Source organism: Prunus mume, linkage group LG6 (genome assembly GCF_029339155.1).
Source record: "Prunus mume cultivar Tortuosa linkage group LG6, ASM2933915v1, whole genome shotgun sequence".
Taxonomy (NCBI): Eukaryota; Viridiplantae; Streptophyta; class Magnoliopsida; order Rosales; family Rosaceae; genus Prunus; species Prunus mume.
Window position 1 is genome coordinate 19,044,411 of NC_142703.1, and position 19,180 is coordinate 19,063,590.

The 19,180-nt window shown below is 40.9% G+C and overlaps 1 protein-coding gene and 1 pseudogene across 2 annotated transcripts; both read left to right on the plus strand.

Annotated features, from left to right (window-relative positions):
* Nucleotides 1-1,742, plus strand: LOC148916333 (uncharacterized; annotated as a pseudogene).
* A 7,761-nt stretch (nucleotides 1,743-9,503) lies between these two features.
* On the plus strand, nucleotides 9,504-14,971 carry LOC103335601 (uncharacterized). 2 transcript variants are annotated; one of them, XM_008238617.2, is made up of 9 exons: nucleotides 9,504-9,741; nucleotides 10,183-10,266; nucleotides 10,675-10,784; nucleotides 10,917-10,967; nucleotides 12,382-12,525; nucleotides 12,919-13,008; nucleotides 13,501-13,607; nucleotides 13,742-13,826; nucleotides 14,756-14,971. In XM_008238617.2, the coding sequence occupies exons 1-9, from the start codon at nucleotides 9,630-9,632 to the stop codon at nucleotides 14,852-14,854; spliced, it is 882 nt and encodes a 293-aa protein (XP_008236839.1). In that variant the 5' UTR covers nucleotides 9,504-9,629; the 3' UTR covers nucleotides 14,855-14,971. The 2 variants fall into 2 exon arrangements, with proteins under 2 accessions (XP_008236839.1, XP_088910717.1); XM_089054591.1 differs by lacking the exon at nucleotides 12,382-12,525.
* Nucleotides 14,972-19,180: the final 4,209 nt, after the last annotated feature.

The following is a 19,180-nucleotide window of genomic DNA, read 5'->3' on the forward strand; positions in this document are numbered from 1 at the left end:
ATGATAGTGCATGAAGGTGAGAGGGGTGAGCCATCAATAAATTCCCGGGAGGCCGAGCACAGAGAGATGCAGAGGAATTACAGAGTTTTAGAGGCTGTGGCTGATCGGGTTCTAGCCTTGTCTCATACACTAGAGGTGGGCTCGAGCAATCAGGCATCATCGTCAAGGTCTGTGGGCGTAGCCGTGACTTCAGCTTTAGAGAGGGTGGATATACAGGTTGGTGTCCCTTTGTCAATGCGTAATATACTTACAGAGGTAAAGCTGGCAGAGCTCGGACAGATTTTTAGTGTCCCACCCTCGATGGGCTTGAGGTTACCCACTACTGCTGATGTGGTTAAATATCCTCTGTAGGGATGTGTGTTGATATTCACTGATATGTACTAGCATGGCTTCAGACTACCATTTCATCATTGGGTACAAATGATGTTGGCTAAGCTGAGGTATGCACCGGGGCAATATAATCCAAACTTCTGGATTCTTTTACATGGGGTGTATATTACTTGGTGGTTTGCTGGATTAAGGGAGCCAATATTTGAGCAATTTATGTATCTTTATTCGATCTCCAAGCAACATGGAAGTTTTGGCTGGGTACAGACTAGTTGCCGAAAGGCAAAATAGAGAGGTTACTTTATTGGTCACAAGTTTTCTACTCATAAGTCTTAGAGGAACAGGTGGTGCCTGGCTTATGGTGACTAGGAATGTCCACCAGGGAAGACCGTCTCCAAACACATTCTTACCCACTTCAGTCTATAGGTCCTTGGCCCCATCCTTTAAGACTGATTATTGTTTTGTAGTGTTTTTACCTGCTTTAACTCTTAATAATCCATTTTTGCTTGTGCAAGTGTAAATGGTTGAGTAGTATCTAACTTTTGGTGCAGGTTCGGTGAAGTGGGGGCCGATTTCCAAGGAGCAAGAAGATGAAGTTGAGAGGGTGAGATCATTGCTATCAGAGACCGAGTGTGATTACCGAAACCTAGTCACCCAGAAGAATCTGTTTGAGTCCGGCCTTTGCAAGGAAATAAGTATTTGGGTCGCCTTTGTTGTTTGTCTTCTGATTCCTTTTTGTAGTTATGACTAACTTAATTTTTGATATGCAGTGGCAGGTGTTATAAAGGGAAGCACAAAGGTGGCTGTGGATCTTGATGAGGCCGAGATGCAGAGGCGACTTAGGAGTCTCGGGCGAAGAAGGCGGAGAAAGGGGTGCCAAGCAAGCGACTAGAAAGCGCCCTAGAGATGACGATGAAGGGCTGGTTGCCGACGTCTGGGGAAGAAGAAGGCGTTGGAGGAAGCTCACCAGAGTGTGATGGGGACAGAGTTAAGGCTTCCTCCCTTTAACCTACAGGCACCGCCAAAGCTCTCATTCGGTATGGAGGATGTGTTTGCTAAGGGGGTGGAGAAGGTGGACTTCTCCGAGCTGCGTCGGCAGAAGAATGAGGTGAACCTGGCCATGCATCGACGGGAGGTTCCCTTGGTGAACGTCTTCTGGAAGGCGTGAAGAGTGACCCCGAGGCTCTGGCGAGGACACATGCATATTTCTTTGCAGATTGGGCCCAGAAGACGTTTCTTACCCATGCCTATACAAATTATATCTATCTGAATTTGTTCTTATCATTCTGGTTTGCTCTGACTAATAATGCTTTGTTTTGTAGGTCTTTGGCGAGACGTATGTGAATATGGCCAAGGCAGATAAGGAGATCCAGAGGTTAAAGAGGCGGTATGTGAAGAACGCCATGTTGTTGTAGAAGGCGCCGGCGAGAGAGATGGAAGGAGCTGAAGCGCTCAAAAGTCGAGGAGATAGCTATCGTCGAGTGAAGCGGAGCGAAGAAGGCGAAGAGGGAGCTATTGCCCGAGCCGAAGCGGTCGAGTTGTTCGGAGTTCAGAGGAGCTGCGGAGTTACATCATGGATCGGTTAGTATATGAGCGAGTTGCGCTGGAATGAGAGATTGGCGAGGTTCAACCCTTCGGTCGAGATCAACTTTGATATGAGTGGTGAGCCTCCTTCACCTAGTCCTACCACCGAGACCACTCCAGAGCTATAGCCGGCAACCACGGATACCCTCTCTACCGGGGCCTAAAGGCGTTGCCTTCTTGATGTATTCTAGTTATTTTGTTGGAACACTTGGTGTTTATTTTTGTTTTGTATAAACATTTTACCTGACTTGGGGCAATGTTATTTTGATTTGCTTTGATAGTAGACTTGTTGTCCTTTGATATCAATTGTGCTAGCGAAATGATAATCATGTGATTGATAAGAATTAGCCAGAGTCGAGTTTTTCATTAGGTAGGTGCCAAAAGGCAGAAGATACAAGAGATGGTTGAGTCAAGGCTCAAGACCAAAGTCGAAGAAAACATAATGTCCTAAGGTCTAGTTGTGTTTACTTATAGTAGTATTTGAGGTGATCAGCATTCTAAGAATGAGGCAAAGTCTTGCCCTTGGGATTACGAAGTTGATAAGTGTCGGGGCGGCAGACTTTGGTAATCTCATAAGGACTTTCTCATGTAGGACCCAAGGTACCTTAAACAGGGTTCTTAGTGGCCAAGGAAACCTTGCCCATGATCCAATCCCTAATCTTGAAAGCACGGGGTTTGACTCGAGAGTCATAGTACTTGGCGATACGCTGTTTGTACACGACATTGTGCATGTTGGATTGGTCACAAAGCTTGTCAATGAAGTCGAGGTTTAGGACTAACTGCTCGTCATTGGCTTCGGTATCATAAGTGGAGGTTCGGTATATGGGCTGGCCAATCTATATTGGTGCCACAGTTTTGGTACCAAAGGAAAGAGAAAACGGTGTTTCTCTTGTTGAGGTACGGAATGTGGTGCAGTAGGACCAGAGAACCTCTAGGAGTAGCTCTAGCCAGCAACCTTTGGCTTTATCAAACTTGGTCTTCAGGGTCTTCTTGATGATCTTATTCACGGCTTCAACCTGGCCATTGGACTGAGGATGGGATGGGGAGGCAAAGCAAAGACGTATCTTGAGGTTGGAACAAAATTGTTTGAACTTTGCATTGTCAAATTATCGGCTATTGTCTGTGACGATGGGGTTGGGGATGCTGAAGCGACATACGATATTCTGCCATATGAAAGTTCGATGCAAGCTGCAGTGATGGTGGCTAAGGCTTCAGCTTCATCCCACTTGGTGAAGTAGTCCACAGCTACAACTGCATATTTGACCTGGCCCTTACCCTCGGCATAGGTCCAATGAGGTCAAGTACCCATTAGGCGAATGGCTAAAGACTGACCATGGCTGTCAATATTTCAGTTGGAAGTTGTGGAATGTTGGCAAACCGCTGGCACTTATTGCACTTTTGGGTGAAGGCTTGAGCATCGGTATAAAGTGAGGGCTAGAAGTATCATTGTCAAATAACCTTATGTGCTAGTGAGAGAGCACCTGAGTGGTTGCCGCAGATACCCTCATGGATCTCCCTAAGGACATAGTTACCTTCCTCTGGAGTCAGACACCGAAGGTAAGGGAGCTGAAGCCTCACTTGTATAAAGCGCCATTGATGATCAGGTATCGAGCGGAGCGATAACGAACACGTCGTGCTTCAGCAAAATCAGCAGGTAGTGTCTAGTTTTGCAAGTATTGAAGGATGGGGTCCATCCATGTGGGGTTATGATCAATGGTACAGATGAGCGGTGCTCGTGTGCCGGGCTAATCCAAGAACTCCATGTGGATGTTACGACCGATGCCTTGTTCTATAGCGGATGCTAGCCTGGCCAATGTATCAGCATGATTGCTTTCAAAGCGTGGCACCTAGCTTATAAGATAAGCGTCGAATGTTGCCACCAAGTGGCGGGTATTGCGAAGATATGTCATCATAGAGGTGTCCTTAGTAGTGAAGTCCTAGTTAACTTGGTGAACGACCAATTGGGAGTCACTAAATATCTGGATTTGCTTAGCGCCCATCTCTTTAGCTAGCCGAAGGCCAGCTAAGAGTACTTCTCGACATTCTTAGAAGCGAGGAATTTGAAGCAGATGGCCTACTAAAGAACAACTTTATCTGGGGAGATAAGAACAAGGCCAACCCCACATCCCTGGGCATTGGATGAGCTATCCACATATAAGGTCCACAAAGGCTGGGTTGGGCTAGAGTGCCGTTGCTGGCTCCGTTGACCTGGTTTGAGGGAAGTGTGGAGTCGATTATGATCTGGGGAACGGCCAAAGCTTGGTCTATGAATTCTGAGATAAAGTCAGCAATGACCTGGCCTTTTATAGCCGGGCGGAGTTTATAGTGAATATCAAATTCACCTAGCTCAATAGCCCACTTAGCCAACCTGCCAGAAGTCTCTAGCTTCTGCAATACCTGTCTTAGTAGTTGGTTGGTTAGGACATGAATGGTGTGTGCTTGGAAGTATGGTCTTAGGTGTCTGGCTGACACCACTAGAGCAAAGGCCAGCTTCTTCATATCTAGGTACCGAACCTCGGCATCTTGCAATCCCTTGCTAACATAGTGCATCGGATGTTCAGCACCTTCATGGGGGTGGATAAGCGCTGAGCTAACTGCTGTGGCCGAGACGGAGAGATAAATCATGAGGATATCTCTAGGCTCGGGGGTTGACAACAAAGGGCTTGGCTCATATACTCATTGAGTTCGCTGAAAGCCTTGTCACATTCTGCAGTCCAGGTGATGTTTCGCTTGTTACCCTTAAGTGTCTTGAAGAATGGGGCGCATCGATCAGTGGCCTTGGAGATAAACCTGGTCGGGTCACGACGCGTCTGGTAAGGCTCTGGATGTCTTTGATCGTTTTGGATATCTTCATGTCTAAGATGGCCTGAATCTTTTCTGGGTTAGCTTCAATACCCGGCTAGCTAATCATGAAGACAATGAATTTTTCCGAAGCTACGCCAAAGGAACACTTCGGGGGGTTGAGCCTCATTTTATACTGCTTCAGGGATGGTGAACATGGCAAATAGGTTAGAGATGTGCTGGTTAGCAGTACGACTTTAGAATAGCATGTCATCGACATAAACCTCCATGGTGTTGCCAATCAGTGGGGTAAAGATGTTGTTCACAAGATGCTGATAAGTAGCCCTAAGTTTTTAGGCCGAAGGGCATAACCTTGCAGCAGTAGAGGTCACGGTCGGTGATGAAAGATGTATGGGTTTGGTCATCAGGGTGCATGAAGATCAGGTTGTACCCTGAGTAAGCATCCATGAAGCTAAGGAGGGCGTGGCCAGCTATGGCGTCAACAAGCTGGTTGATTTGAGGTAAAGGGAAGATGTCCTTCGGGCAAGCCCGATTAAGGTTGGTATAGTCTACACACATGCGCCAGTCTTTCTTTGGTTTATGTACCATCACCACATTAGCTAGCCAGGTGGGATAGTCCACCTTCTTGATGAATCCAATACTGCTTAGCTTATCCACCTCCGCATTCATGGTCTCATACCTCTCTGGGTCATAGGCATGACGCTTACGCCGAACAGGGAAGATAGGAGGATTAATGCTTAGCCGATGAGAAATAACATCAGGGGATATACCAAGCATATTGTTGTAAGACCAGACAAAGACCTCTTAATTAAGGCGAAGGAATGCCACGAGGTCGAGCCAAACTTCAGAGAGGCAGCCGATCAGGATGTCATTATGGAGGCGGATAAGCTCGAGGTCTTCCACGGGTTTGGCCTCTTGTAACCGATTCCTCTCGGGTCCTCGGTCGTTCGGTGCTTCGAGAAGGGCTGAGCCTTGGTTAATGCTAGGTCTCACCCTATGTTGGTGATTGGTGGACTTGACTTCAAAAATGCGTCAAGTTGGTCGCCACGTTGTGCTCATGCCCGGGAGGTGGGAACTTGAGTAGCATATGCGTGAAATGAAAACCTTTATTTGCTCCAGAGGCGTCCTAGGATGACATTGTAAGTGTGGGGCGTCAATGATAAGAAAGGGAGTGGTGATTGTCGCCCACTAGGATGAACCAATAGAGATAGGAAGATGGATGCTGCCAATGGGCTGAACAACATAGCTATAGGAGCTCACAAGGGGTTTGATGCTTCGGTCTATCAAGTGGGTAGGGACTTGGAGCTCGTTGAAAGCATCAGCAAACATTACACTGACCGAGCTACGGTGTCCACGAATCGCCCAACATTGAAGTTAGTAATGTCCGCGCGGAATAATGAGTGGGTCGTCATGTGGGAGAATGACACCACGTTCTTCCTCCTCGCATAAGGTGATGGGGGCCCAGCTTGATTTTTGTGTCTTAGGCAGGCATCTGTCCTCAGTGCTGAAGAATTAGTGCGCATAAGAAGAACGAACATAGTGTTTGATGGAGTTATTGGAGGTTTCGGCCAACGTGGGACCACCGCTGATGGTGGAGATCATGTTGATATGTCTTTGGTGAGGGTTAGGTGAGGGATGGGAGGTTGTGCACATATTTATCCAACTTCCCCTCACGAATAAGTCCTTCAATGATGTTGCTTAAGGCAACACAAAATTCGGTATCGTGGCCACCTGAACTGATGAAAATGACATAAGACACCTGTGTTTGGCATAAGCTTGTTGGTTAGTCTCCTAGGGAGAGGCTTGGGTATCATGGGTGCCTCGTGCATTAGGACATTCTCATAGGTGGTATTGAGGGTGGTGAAGACCTCAAACCTAGGCTTGGGTGTGAAGAGGAGTGGGGCCCGATCACTTGTCCTAGGAGGGTTACTTCCACTGGGCTGGAAGTGGTCGGCCACGCTTGCTATTGTTGAAGGTATGCTGGTAACTATCCTTCTTTTTGGTGCGGGTACCTTAGTTATCCGGGGCGGGAGTAGAACGCGAGGTGGGGCTGGGCTAGGTACCGAAGCATGTGAAGGATCACCAAAGGTGCTGTGTGCAGAGGTGGCTAGGTTATGCTTGGAGTTGAAATACTCGGCCTTAGCATGAACGGCTGCCTGCTTCATTAGCTCTGCATATGTGTTCCAAGGGTTGCTGTGGACCAAGTACCAAAAGTTGGACTCGCGGAGTCCACTCTTGAAAGCACCGAAGGAAGCGCGATTGTCAATCTTCGGGCAATGAGAATACTCATGGCTGAAGCGGGCTGCATATTCCCGAATGGGTTTATCCTCACCCTACCGAAGCATGTACAAGTCGTCTGCGGAGTACAGGTGATCGGTCCGGATCATGAAATGATCTAGGAAGGTATGCTTCAGACTATCAAATGAGTTGATGGTGCGGGAGTTCAGCTGTAGAACCAATTCAGGGCCGCGCCACTAAGAGTGGAAAGGAAAATAGGCACATGCCTTCGTCAGTGAAACCCTTGCATCCGAGGGCAGACTGGAAAGAGTAAATGTGGGTAAGAGGATCTTCCGTGCCAATGGCTGAATGTCCTTCTCCTAGTGGTAATTGAGGATACGTTCGGTAAAAGGCCCAGTCGTGGCTTCGCCCAGAGGGGCTGTAGCTCCTGTGTTGCTCACTCTCTAGATGCCGGACCTTCTAAAAAATAAGCCTCATGGCGGGTCGGCATGAGGAAGAGTGTCGGGTACTAAAGGCCTGGGGTATGGGTTGGCAAGGGCTTGGTAAGGTTCCCATTCTTCGAACGCCTTGGTATGATACAATTCCCAGTCATCTAGATGGTAAGACTACCAATTATCCGAGTCCCCTGCACCTTCTCCAGCAAGTAGGTGAGTTGGCTTCGGTGGGGGGCCTAGGTGTGCTACCATTGGGTCCTTGAGATTAACAGGAATAGGGATAGGGTCTGTCTGACGGTCCAAGAGACGGTCCTTGCAATCTTTATAGATCTTGACTAGTTCATGGAGCTGGTCATTCCGTGGGGAGATGTGAAGGAGCCATGACTTGGTTGTCTCTGGATGGAGGGGGCCTTTACCCTTACTGAGCCTAGAACTGGACTGGGGCACTATGGTGGGAGTGCACTAGCTGGTTTGGCTGGGTATGCTCAGCATCCTGAGTAAAGTCATGTTGGGAGCCTTAAGGATGAGTCCTCTCCCAATTACGCTTCAGGTCGATATTTTTGGTATGGAGATGTTCGTATTTCTTGGACATCTTGGCAACGCTGTGCAGATAAGCTCTACTCGCCGAGATTGGCATCAAGGTTTTCTTGGAAAGTACCTTTGTCGGGGGTGTGGTGCTGAGTATCATGGCTATCCTCGGTCGGCATAGCAAAGTGTGGGGTAAAGAAGAGGCGACGAGGCCTGACAGGAGAAGGAGTCAGCTGGGCTGGTAGAGGAAAATGGGATTCAATGGTTGTTTCCCACAGATGGCGCCAAACTGTTGATGCTCTTTTTGGGAGGTCAACTTAGAGAGAAATGAATAGTATTCAGCAGGAGGGAAGGTGAAGACCTTCAGCAAGGGAATGGTATGCATAAGACAAAGTAGGAGAAGCAGATCGTTAAGCTTCGGACACCGGTGTGATGCCGGCCGAAGGCTCTCCGATGCTTAAGTCAACTATGAGTGGTAAAATTGGCAGAGTAACAATAAAAGTGATAGAGAAGTTACCCTTTTTACTTGGGTATTGTTCCCTATTTATAGGGAAGTGAAAGTGGGAGGTTTGCACAAAGTTTCGATGTGGGACTTTGTGCAAGCCACTATGATGGTGACTCGTGTCCTTGGAGATTAGATTCGGCAGTTGAGAGCTTCGGCAGTGTCCGCACCTCGGAAGAGTGTCTTCCTTCGGCAGTGGAGAATGCGTGTCTGCCTTGGTGCTAGTCGTTTTGAGGTTGGATATACTCGGTTGATTATGATGTAAACAAACTTGTCAATGGTAAGGTGAGAGTGCGTCTCTCCAAAAAGCAAACAAAAAGAAAGCCATTTTATGTCTGTCTTGCTTTCTGCAGAATTCATCTCTTATTTGAGCGATGGCTATCTTTTTTGAATGTGCTTGTCATAGTAATTAGAATGATTTTCTGAGAATGTGAAACATTATCCATCACTCTGACTCTCTTAATATTCACACTTTTATAGTTTTCACGTTAATAAAGTTGGGAAGAATTTGTGACTGTTGCATATTGCAACATTTGCATTTCCATGTTGGGGAGAATTTTGCTCTCATATCGCAAAGAACAACCTACAAGAGGATCTTGTTGCACATCTTTGGGCGAAATGAGCACTAGAATGATGAGCGGCCTTGTGACATTAGCTAGTCTTTTGTGTTTGTAACAAATAATAATTTACAATACTTTGTCATGTTGAAGTCCTTGTTTTGTTTTAAAAACAACTTTAAAATTAAGTTAAATAGAAAAAAAAAAATTGAAGGATAGTTTGTAAAAGAATGAAGAGATTGTGAGAAATTATGTAAAATGATGAAATTGAGGATAATATGTGAAATGATGAAGATGTTGTGAGAAAATATGTAAGAATGAGGTAGATATTTATAAATTAAAAAAATTTAGGATTTTTTAAATAAAAGAAATCATTTTTTTCTGACTAAAAAAAAAAAAACCTGGCCGACGTCACCTAACGGCTAGGAAGGCAGAAATTAATTAAAAAATTGGAAAAAAACTCGGGGCTGTGAACCGTGGTTTTTCTATTTATTAATATATATATATATTATTCTTTTTGTTCATTTTAACGTGGGACAATCGAAAAACAATTATTTTATACCTAGAAAGGCAGAAGTTGTAGCCGCCTTCGCTCTACTGTCTCCCTCTCGCCCCTGGACATCACCATTCCTGAGCAGTGAGTGAGATAGAGAGAGTATGAAGAGAAAAAATACTAGATTGATGAAAGAATATTTGTACAGAAAGAGCTTAGAAGGCAAAGAACGCCTTCTCTACGAGAACAAGCGCAAGATTAGGGAAGCTCTGCAAGGTTACCCTTTTATCTTTGATTTTCTGTTCAAGTTTTGTTTTAGGGTTAGTTGATTTTCTACTTAATGTTATTAAGATTTCAGAGGGACGGAGCCTTAGCCCACTACTAGCAACATCGATATTGTCCTCAATTTAATCAAGTTCATACTAAAGGTCTCGACTTTATTAGGAGGAAACTATTTATTACATGAGACTTTCTATTTTGTTAAGTTTCTAGTGTTAGCCTTGTGTATGCTTCAATAACCCTTAGTCCACCACTAGCAATATCAATATTGTCCAAAACTTAATCACATGTTTAGTAGATGTGGTATTTTATACAAAATACCTCAATTTTATTTGAAGTGAAACTATTTATTATATGAGACTTTCTATTTTGTTAAGTTTTCAACGTGTGACTTGTGCATTCTTCAACAAATTTGGGACACCTTTTGTTTTCTTGCAGAGGGTAAACCGATTCCCACTGAGCTTCGGAATGAAGAGGCGGAGCTTCGTCGAGAAATCGATCTCGAAGATGAGAACACTGCTGGTATATGAGTATATAGAAATTCTTTTTTCTCTTCTTTTGTTCTTTAGACCGCCAATGTATTTTTCTTGATGGTTCTGTTGGTTTTTAAAGAAGTAAAAAGGAAAACTGTGAGAAGAATGAATGGTTAAAGTTTATTTGATTTTCACATTATAGGTAAGGAAGTTGAAATTAAGAAATGAGGCTTAACAGGCTAGATAGATATGGGTCTTGTAGAAGACATTCTGTAAAAATTTGCATGTAGTGATGATGAGCCTGCACAAGTGCGCTTAGAAATTGGCTCTGTGTACATGATGTCTATAATTTAAAACAAATACTCGAAAAACTCTTGATACCCAACTGTCCTGTAATTTGTAGTTTTACATTTTATTATGTGGTCAATTCTTCCCTGTTTTCATTTTTGAATCCTAGTCCCAAGGACACATATCGACGATGAGTACGCAAAAGCAGCAGAAAGAGATCCCAAGATTTTGATAACTACTTCCCGGAATCCAAGTGCTCCTCTAGTACAATTTGCAAAGGTTGGCCTAGCCTCTTTCAATTTCTCTGGTTTATCTAGTTGCACTTTTGGTGTTCAATTTGTTGGTTCGTATTATTTGCTGCAAATTTGGTTTTGATTAGTGCTATTGTGGATCACATAACACTTGTTGTAGGAACTGAAACTTGTTTTTCCTAATGCACAACAAATGAACCGTGGTGGTCAGGTTGGTGAACTTTTTGCCCAAACTTGTTCGGCTTATTTTCCTTTTCTTCCCTATTTGTTTTTACATAAATCATCAGGTTTCTTGACGCATTTTCTAAGTTTTGCTTTTGTTGCTTTTTCATGTATATCAAATATATGCCCAGTGTGTGATAACAAAATTTATACTTGGAAAAATCGTACACCTCATGGGGTTTAGTCTGAAAATTAGGAGGTATGTTGGACGTTTTGGTGCTAGGAGTGTTTGTGAGATTGGGCTGGGATGTTCAGCTCCTCAACCCTGATCTGTTGAATCTTTTATATGAATGCAACAGTAAATTATTTCACAGTTCTATTTTTGATATGGACATTTAGTCTTTTGAAAATAATTTGTTCACCATTTTAAATATGTTGTAGGGAACTGACTAGCTCTTAGTCTACTGGTGTTTCTCTTCCTAATGTTGGAAGAGATCCCAAGTTTGAATGCCCTCCTCCCTGATTTATAAAAAAAAAAGTTAATTTTCGAGACAACGCGACACCGGTAACAGAAATTAAGCATACTATGAAGTTAATCAATTAGGATGAATTATTATTTGCTTAACATGAACTCGTAACTGGCAAGACCTGCTAACAAAAAAATCCATGCACCTTGTAAAGCTTAGGATTTTTTAATTTTTATTTTATTGACTTTTAGCACCGAGAAAAAATAGATTTTTAGGAAGAGTCTATTGGTTATATGCTCAGTACAGAAATAAGATAAACAAAATGTTGTGAAAAAATCAACCTAATCGTTGCACTAGTAGTAAAGTGGTTGTACTAGTAGTACAGTGGTTGGACTAGCGTTTCTTCTAAACATATTAATGTACAGGTTGTGTTTCTAAGTCCATAAAAGAATCCTGGACTCCAAAGCTCTGTCATTTCAACTTTTCCATAGGCACCAGAAAATAGAAAAGTTCCTGGAATTCCTTATTTGCAAATATTTTTTGTGCATGGTGCTGTTTCATTTCTGTTATGTGTCATGTGCTTAACCTTGCACTACTCGCATTAAGTCATTGGCACTAGGGCTGGCATTTTCTATCGAGATTCTGCAAAACCGCAATTTCACCGCAACCAATCCGTAATGTTGCGAAATACCAACCATATATGTGCCTTTGATTTTCAGTTCAGTTTGTTCAGTCTTTTACTGTTCACCATTTGTTTGGTGTTGCTAGTATGTCTAGATTGACCCCTACATTTAAGAACATGGTGAATATCTCTTTTCCAGGCAAATGACCGCTTCAATTTTTTCTGATATTATTCTATTTATGTTAGATGTTAGAATTCTTTCTCGGCAGCTTATCACATTTGAGGATATACCTGCCATGGTTTTGATCCTTTGGTCTATTTTCCATAGTAAACTATCTAATTGACTTTAAGTGTTTTTCTCCCAAACCCTGCAGGTTATTTCTGAAATTATTGAAACTTGCCGTGCACATGATTTTACAGATGTTGTTTTGGTTCATGAAAATCGTGGCATACCTGATGGTTTGTTTATAACCCACCTTCCTTTTGGTCCAACTGCTTTTTTCGAACTGCGCAATGTGGTAAGTAGTGTAATGATCCATGTTAATGTAAAATAAATATTTGATATTAAAACTGACTTTTGACTGCAGAAAAAGAATCCAGACAACAGCAATTTTCCAGGGGTCTTCAGCAGAAAGGGAAAATTGAGGCAGAGATAGTGTTTTTAAAAGTGAAAGAAGAATGATGGTCTTTTTTCAATATAAAAGCATCAGCTTCCGAGACCAAAGGAACATAATAGGAAGAGCTGATAATGACAATTGAAATATGCCAATCATGATGAACATTGAAAATTAAACCAATTTAATTAATTAGATTTATGATCTTGATCATTTTTTGACCTTGTTGCTTTTTGACTATATCTGTGCTTGAACTTAATAGTTTGGGAATTTTGCTAAAAATATTCTACTTAATAGGTTACAAGACATGACATCAAGGACAAGAAAGCTATGGGAACCATGCCGCAGGTTTATCCACATGTGATTCTTGACAATTTCACGACTAAGGTACCATCTTCTTGATTGCTCATATTACCTAATATGTTTGAGAAGAAAGATAAGACCCCATGGATTAATAGCATTGTTCACAGATTATAATTGTTCTGCAAATCAATGACCACTACTGTTTTCATGAATTTACTACTGACTATGAAATTTCGAGGACTTTTACCCTTTGAAGCACCATTTTGTCCTCTGCTGGTTTGTTTTGGTGCCTGTTTGTATTAATAAACTATCCTGATGGCTTATTAAAAAACCTAATCCTGATGGTATTGTGATTGGATGTGGCGCATTATTCATCTCTATCACTCTATCGCTTTCCCCCTTATTACTGTTCTTACTTTTTCTAAATTCTCCACTCTTTTGGGTTTGCATATGTGGTTCTGCTACACCTTCATCTTATGTATAAATACATCACTCCTATTTGTGAGTTGGCCTTCTTAGTTACCACCCTATCAACATTATATTATATTATCTTATTTCTTCTTGATGTGTTGATAGTTGGGTGAGAGAACAGCAAATATTTTGAAGCATCTCTTTCCAGTGCCAAAGCCAGAAACAAAGCGCATAATCACTTTCGCCAATCAGTCAGACTATATTTCATTCAGGTTTGTTGTCTCATTTGTGCTTCTCTTTTCCCGCTGTGTGATTTAGTAAGTGAGTTTTCTTATTTGCGATTCTATTCTTCGCTAAATGTGTAAGTTTTGCTCTGCTTTTCCGTTAACAAACTGAGAACCTACAGGCATCATACTTATGAGAAGCATGGAGGTCCTAAATCCATCGTTCTGGAGGAGATTGGTCCTCGGTTTGAAATGAGGCTTTTCAAGGTTAGCGCTTTACCTATATGGTCAAGGATTTGTGCTTCTTGCATTGATATCACACTTGCTCTCTTATTTTCAGTTTAATTTACTGTTTTGTATATATTTTTCTATGTTTAGTCTTTTTGCCTTCATGTCTGTTCACCTTTTGTATTGTTTCAAACTGCACCCAAAAGTAATTCAATCTGTCCGGTTATGAGGTTACATTCGCTGTGGCAGGTTTGCCCATTGAAGTGTCCTGCCTTTAACATTTTAGCCTTTCTTCCCTATGGCCCAACCCTTTCTCCTGAAAAAATGGTTGGGAAAGGGTGGGTACTATTCCCAAGACCGAGAATAGTTTAAAACGTAGCCTTAAACTGGAAAATATTGATGTACCTTCCCATAAATGGCCATCATGACAGATGAATGGAGTGATTCTTTTTCTTCAAGTTGAAGTTAAAATGAAAATGGTTATACATGACTCGACTCGAGTAGACTGCAATATTTCTTGTATTTTACTTGGTTGGCTATCTCCTTATTCACTGACCAAATATTGGGTTCCAGCCATACATACATACATATGATGATACATTTCATCCGCACGATAATACCGTGTTCATTGATTTTGTAGGACCCAATTAGATGTCGAAACGATTTGTCTAATTTTTTGTAAGGATGATCGCAATAGGATCATTGAATTTAAATATATATTGGATATATATATATATATATATATATAATTGTCTCCAAGAGTAGTTACTAATCACATATAAGGTTTAAACTGGAAAATAATTATGATTTCCCATAATGGCTGTCTTCTATTCCAGTTCAAGTTAAATGTTTAAAGTGGCCATAATGGTTACGGTTGAACCTTGAGGTTTCTATGACTCTTGTACATTGTTTAATTAATATTTCATTGTGTTGTTTTGCTTACGTTTTTTCTCTCTCTGGTGTTGCAGATAAAGTTGGGAACACTGGATCAGACTGAAGCCCAGGATGAATGGGTCTTCAAGCCATACATGAACACAGCGAAGAAACAGAAGTTTATAGGGACTTGATGTGACTCGATAAACTTTTTGGTGTGGTCATAACACTGTCATGTGGCGTTACTGATTCATGTAAAAACACATAATTTTGCTTTTATTAATATAATATCGTCTACTCATATTATAATATGTGAATTTGTAACATGACGTGAAACGTGTAAAAAACTGAGTTATTCTATCCTGCACAAATGCTGACCCAACTACTAACTAACATTGCATCACTTTTTGTTTGGTATAAACATAATTTATCTTCTCCTTTAGCTAAAACCACCAAGTTTGCACGCCGTTTCTTGTTAATCTTCCATACCTATCAGCATGAATTTTCACCTCAATCCAACAATTTCGCGTACTTTTACTTGCTCATTAAAAGTGGCATAGGATTCTGAGTAGCCCTTGGAAACCAAGCATCTGATTGTTTGGGAGTGCTTCTTCCTGAAGCGCTTATGCCAGTAGCGCTTATGTCAGTAGCGCTTATGACATAAGCGCTTCTACAAAGAAAAAGTTTGTCGTTTGGATGTCACATTTAAAAGTGCTTTTACATTACATAAAAGTGTTTTGATATTTTGTTGAGTGTTTGGCTGACACAGTAAAAGCGCTTTTAAAGAGTGCTGCTATTTCCACCCCTCTCTCTGTCCTATTTTTCCACCCACCTTATCTTCAAAAAATTTAAGACAAATTTACCCATTTGTAAAATGACTTCTAAGGACTTAGGGACAAAACCAATCTCCCTCACCTAAGAGTGAGCAACCATTTTATACCAGCCATTGGATTAATCTCACAATACATAGAGCCTTTTATTAACTTAAATTCTTGACCCGCATATTGCACACAACTTCTTCTTCCTCATCTAGCCATCTCTTTGTTTAAAGCTTCCCAAAGTTTTACTATTTTTCCATCATAAATCTGATTTCTCTTAAAGGTACTATCATTTTCTCTGCGAAACAAACGTGGGCAAAATTAATTTTCCCTTCAAAGGCTCCTATTGTCCTTTTAAGATTTCATGAAATTCTATATCATGAAGTTGTTTTATTTTCATCTATTCGCTTCAAACAACAAGCGATTGGTATTATTTGATTGAGAGAGATCAACATGATAGGAGCCTAGGGACCATAGCATTCGAACCTTGCTTTAACTTCATGTTCTTCAACCACATATGTATTAAAATAAATAAATAAGAAATTAAAGAAGACCTAAAAGAAAATAAATACCCAAATCCCCTCTTCTACCGCACACAACCCCTCTCATCACAAAGCCCATGAGTACCTCCTCCAGGATGAGAAAGAGGGATGAACTCTTGAAATAACCACAATTGGCTTGGAGGAAAGAAAGGGAGATTTCCCTTAATACGGGTCAGGAAATAAAACGGATATAAGTTGGGTTTTTGAGAGAATTTGCTTTGAATTAATAATTAAAGGGTATTTTAGGAATAATGGTGGGTGGAAAGATAGGATTGTGTTTTTTTCAAATTTACATAGTGGGTGGGAAGATAAGGTAGGTGGAGAAATAAGACAGTGGGTGGAAATAGTAACACTCCTTTTAAAAGTACTTTAAAAAATTTTAAAGAATCCCAAAATATTATAATTAAAAATTCACAGGATCCCAAAATAAAAACACGACTTAAAGTTGTGAAGAACCATTAAAACAACAACTATTTGTATTTGTTTTTCATAGGAAAATTATGCATCTATGGTATCATTCTCCAACAACGATAATCTAAGGATACTTCGACTCACTCATGAATACTAATTGTGTTCATAGTAGGATTTAGGAACATAATCCATAACGAGGATTATGCCAGCCAGTTGTGTTCATACTAAACTAAAAAATTAATCCTCACTTTTGGTTTTTCACCTTCATATGAAATTATGAATTCTTTCAATCTTCATATTCCTCACTTTGGTAGCACACCTAAGTGCTATATATATATATATATATATATATATATATATATATATATAGAGAGAGAGAGAGAGAGAGAGAGAGAGAGAGAGAGAGAGCTAAAGAGTTGCATATTCAAGAAGAAGAGAAAAAACAAGTTATTTCTACTAATTCTAGAATCAACAATAATGGATTCTGAAGCTTTTGGAGCTGAAACCAGCAGCAACAGGGTTTTAAGCATACTGCTATTAATCATAGAGCTCTGATACCAGTGGTTGGTTGTGAGATTTCGATGTCATGGATGGTGATTTTAGTGTCTCTAATGTTGTGCCTTAACATATCAACATTGCAGACGAATTTAATGTTGATGCATATTGACAATCGTAAATGTCTGTTCGTCCAAAAAAAAAAATTTCGTAAATGTCTGTGATAGTTTTAATTTTAATAGGAGAGAAAAAGAGAGGGTATTTTTGCATTTTCAAAAAAAATAAGTATGGGTATTTTCGGCATTTTAAAAGTTTCATTAAAGGAAGCCAAGTGCTTCCCGTGTTTTTGTCTGCAGTGCACTTTTAAGAAGAAGCACATCTTAAGTGCTTCTTCCAAAACCACTCCAAGTGCTTTTGGATCGCATCCAAAGTGCTTTTGCAATTTTTGCGAAACACCATTTTTAAAAGACAAAAGCGCTTTCACCCATTTAGAAGCGCTTTTCACTGCTCCAAAAGCACTCCCAAACAAGCTCTAACTTAGCAGGCGATCCATTTATTTTATGGAGTGCAGCATGTTACCATATGCCATGCTTATTTCACATAATAAATCATTATACAGCTCTCTGTTCCCGAAACAGCTTAAGGCACCACCTTTTCACAAAATGCACTATTCAGAACGAGGTTGTCTAAAACTAAACTAGTCCCATCAAAATGCATTTATCTGCAATTATCAAAATTCATTACCTGCTCAAGTGTCTCTCTTTGCCCACGCAACAATGCAGCACAGCACTCATAAAGATATAATTTCAACTTCCAGAGCTGATGTGAAGAAACATACGGAATAATAGAGGATGATAGACAAGCACTTTGGGTGCCGTTTTGTGGATTCTGCTTTGAGGGTCTCTTGCTTCATGAGAATTGTAGAGATAAATAGAAGTATATGAATTGAGTGAAATTAAAAAAGATTCGGATGATTCATGAATTGTCGATTTAATCTAAACTTGTACATGCCAAAAGCTTTTGAGGGCTTTTGGAGAACACTGCGATGCCCCAGTCCTTTTGTAGGTTGATGTTCAACTGCGAATGCGTTACTTGTTGATCAAGAAAGGCTAGCCTGGGCCCTTAATTTGGGCTTGACGCCCCTTTCATCAGATGCATTAGGCGTGCCACTACTAGTGTTTTACTCTTCTATTAGAAAGAGAGAACGAGTGATCTAAGATGTGAAGATAGTGTTGCCCTCGTGTATCTTAACTTCTAACCAAAGCCATTGTGCTCCCTCAGTTCTTGCACTTTTAACTGGCCCAAAACAAGCTTAAAAGGTCAATCTGCATAGTTCAAATAATCATATTTAATATGGTTGTCTTGCACCGCATGACTTTCCATCAGTTGTCGAAATCAGCTTTGAGTTAAAAATTGGATATTCGCGCTTTTACCCAAGTAACAATAATGGTCTTCTGACGTTTAAACAAAAAACCTCTGAATAAACAAAAACATGGATATTTGTTTATTTAGACTGATGGCTTTCTTTTTTGACTTATGCGACTGTGCTCCAACTGCTTAAAGAATCGGCCCATCGATTGTAGAAATTAGGGTGAGCTAATTTTGGTCCAACATTTGCCCCCTAATTTTAATCAGTTTGAACGTAATTGATTAACTTTAAAAGCCACATCTGCCTTGGGTGTCGTTTCAACACTTGCCACCTGTTGGTAATCTCTTACGTGATAACTTCCTGGGTATGCATGCGCCATGCTTTTGAATTTTGAATTGTTTCTTTACTTCCAAACAGCTAAAGGCAACTCTTCCCATTCTACTCATTCTGCTCTTAGTAGAAAACGTAGAAATTGAAACCTAAAATTACCAATGCTTCCATTTTCTCAGATATTGTGCTTTTCATTTTCCTCATGCGAAACCATCAATCCTCAGAAAACCTCAAACACCTTGGCTCGAGTTTTACTATATTTCATCATACAGAGATGACACCTAGGAAGACAATGAAAAGGAAAGAGGCTGAAGAAGAAGAGATAATTAAAAGGACGCCCTTCTTGACTGGAGATGGAGTTGTCACGCCCCAACCCACGAATTTACGTAACCTTGGGTTAAGACGTGATTCACACTTAAATTCTAAAAACTATAACTACAATGTGAAGAAATATTTAAATAAATCAAATAAATATTTCACATAGAATATTCAGCGGAAATGACAACATCTGAAATCTCAAAATTTTTACATTATTTTGCAAGTTTATAACTCTTT

Excerpts from the sequence above, each read along its gene's own strand:
- LOC103335601 (XM_008238617.2), top strand. The coding sequence starts at position 9,630 with ATGAAGAGAAAAAATACTAGATTGATGAAAGAATATTTGTACAGAAAG. Across the intron at positions 10,267-10,674 it reads CGAAGATGAGAACACTGCTG|TCCCAAGGACACATATCGAC; the intron begins GTATATGAGTAT and ends TTTGAATCCTAG. Across the intron at positions 10,785-10,916 it reads CTCTAGTACAATTTGCAAAG|GAACTGAAACTTGTTTTTCC; the intron begins GTTGGCCTAGCC and ends CACTTGTTGTAG.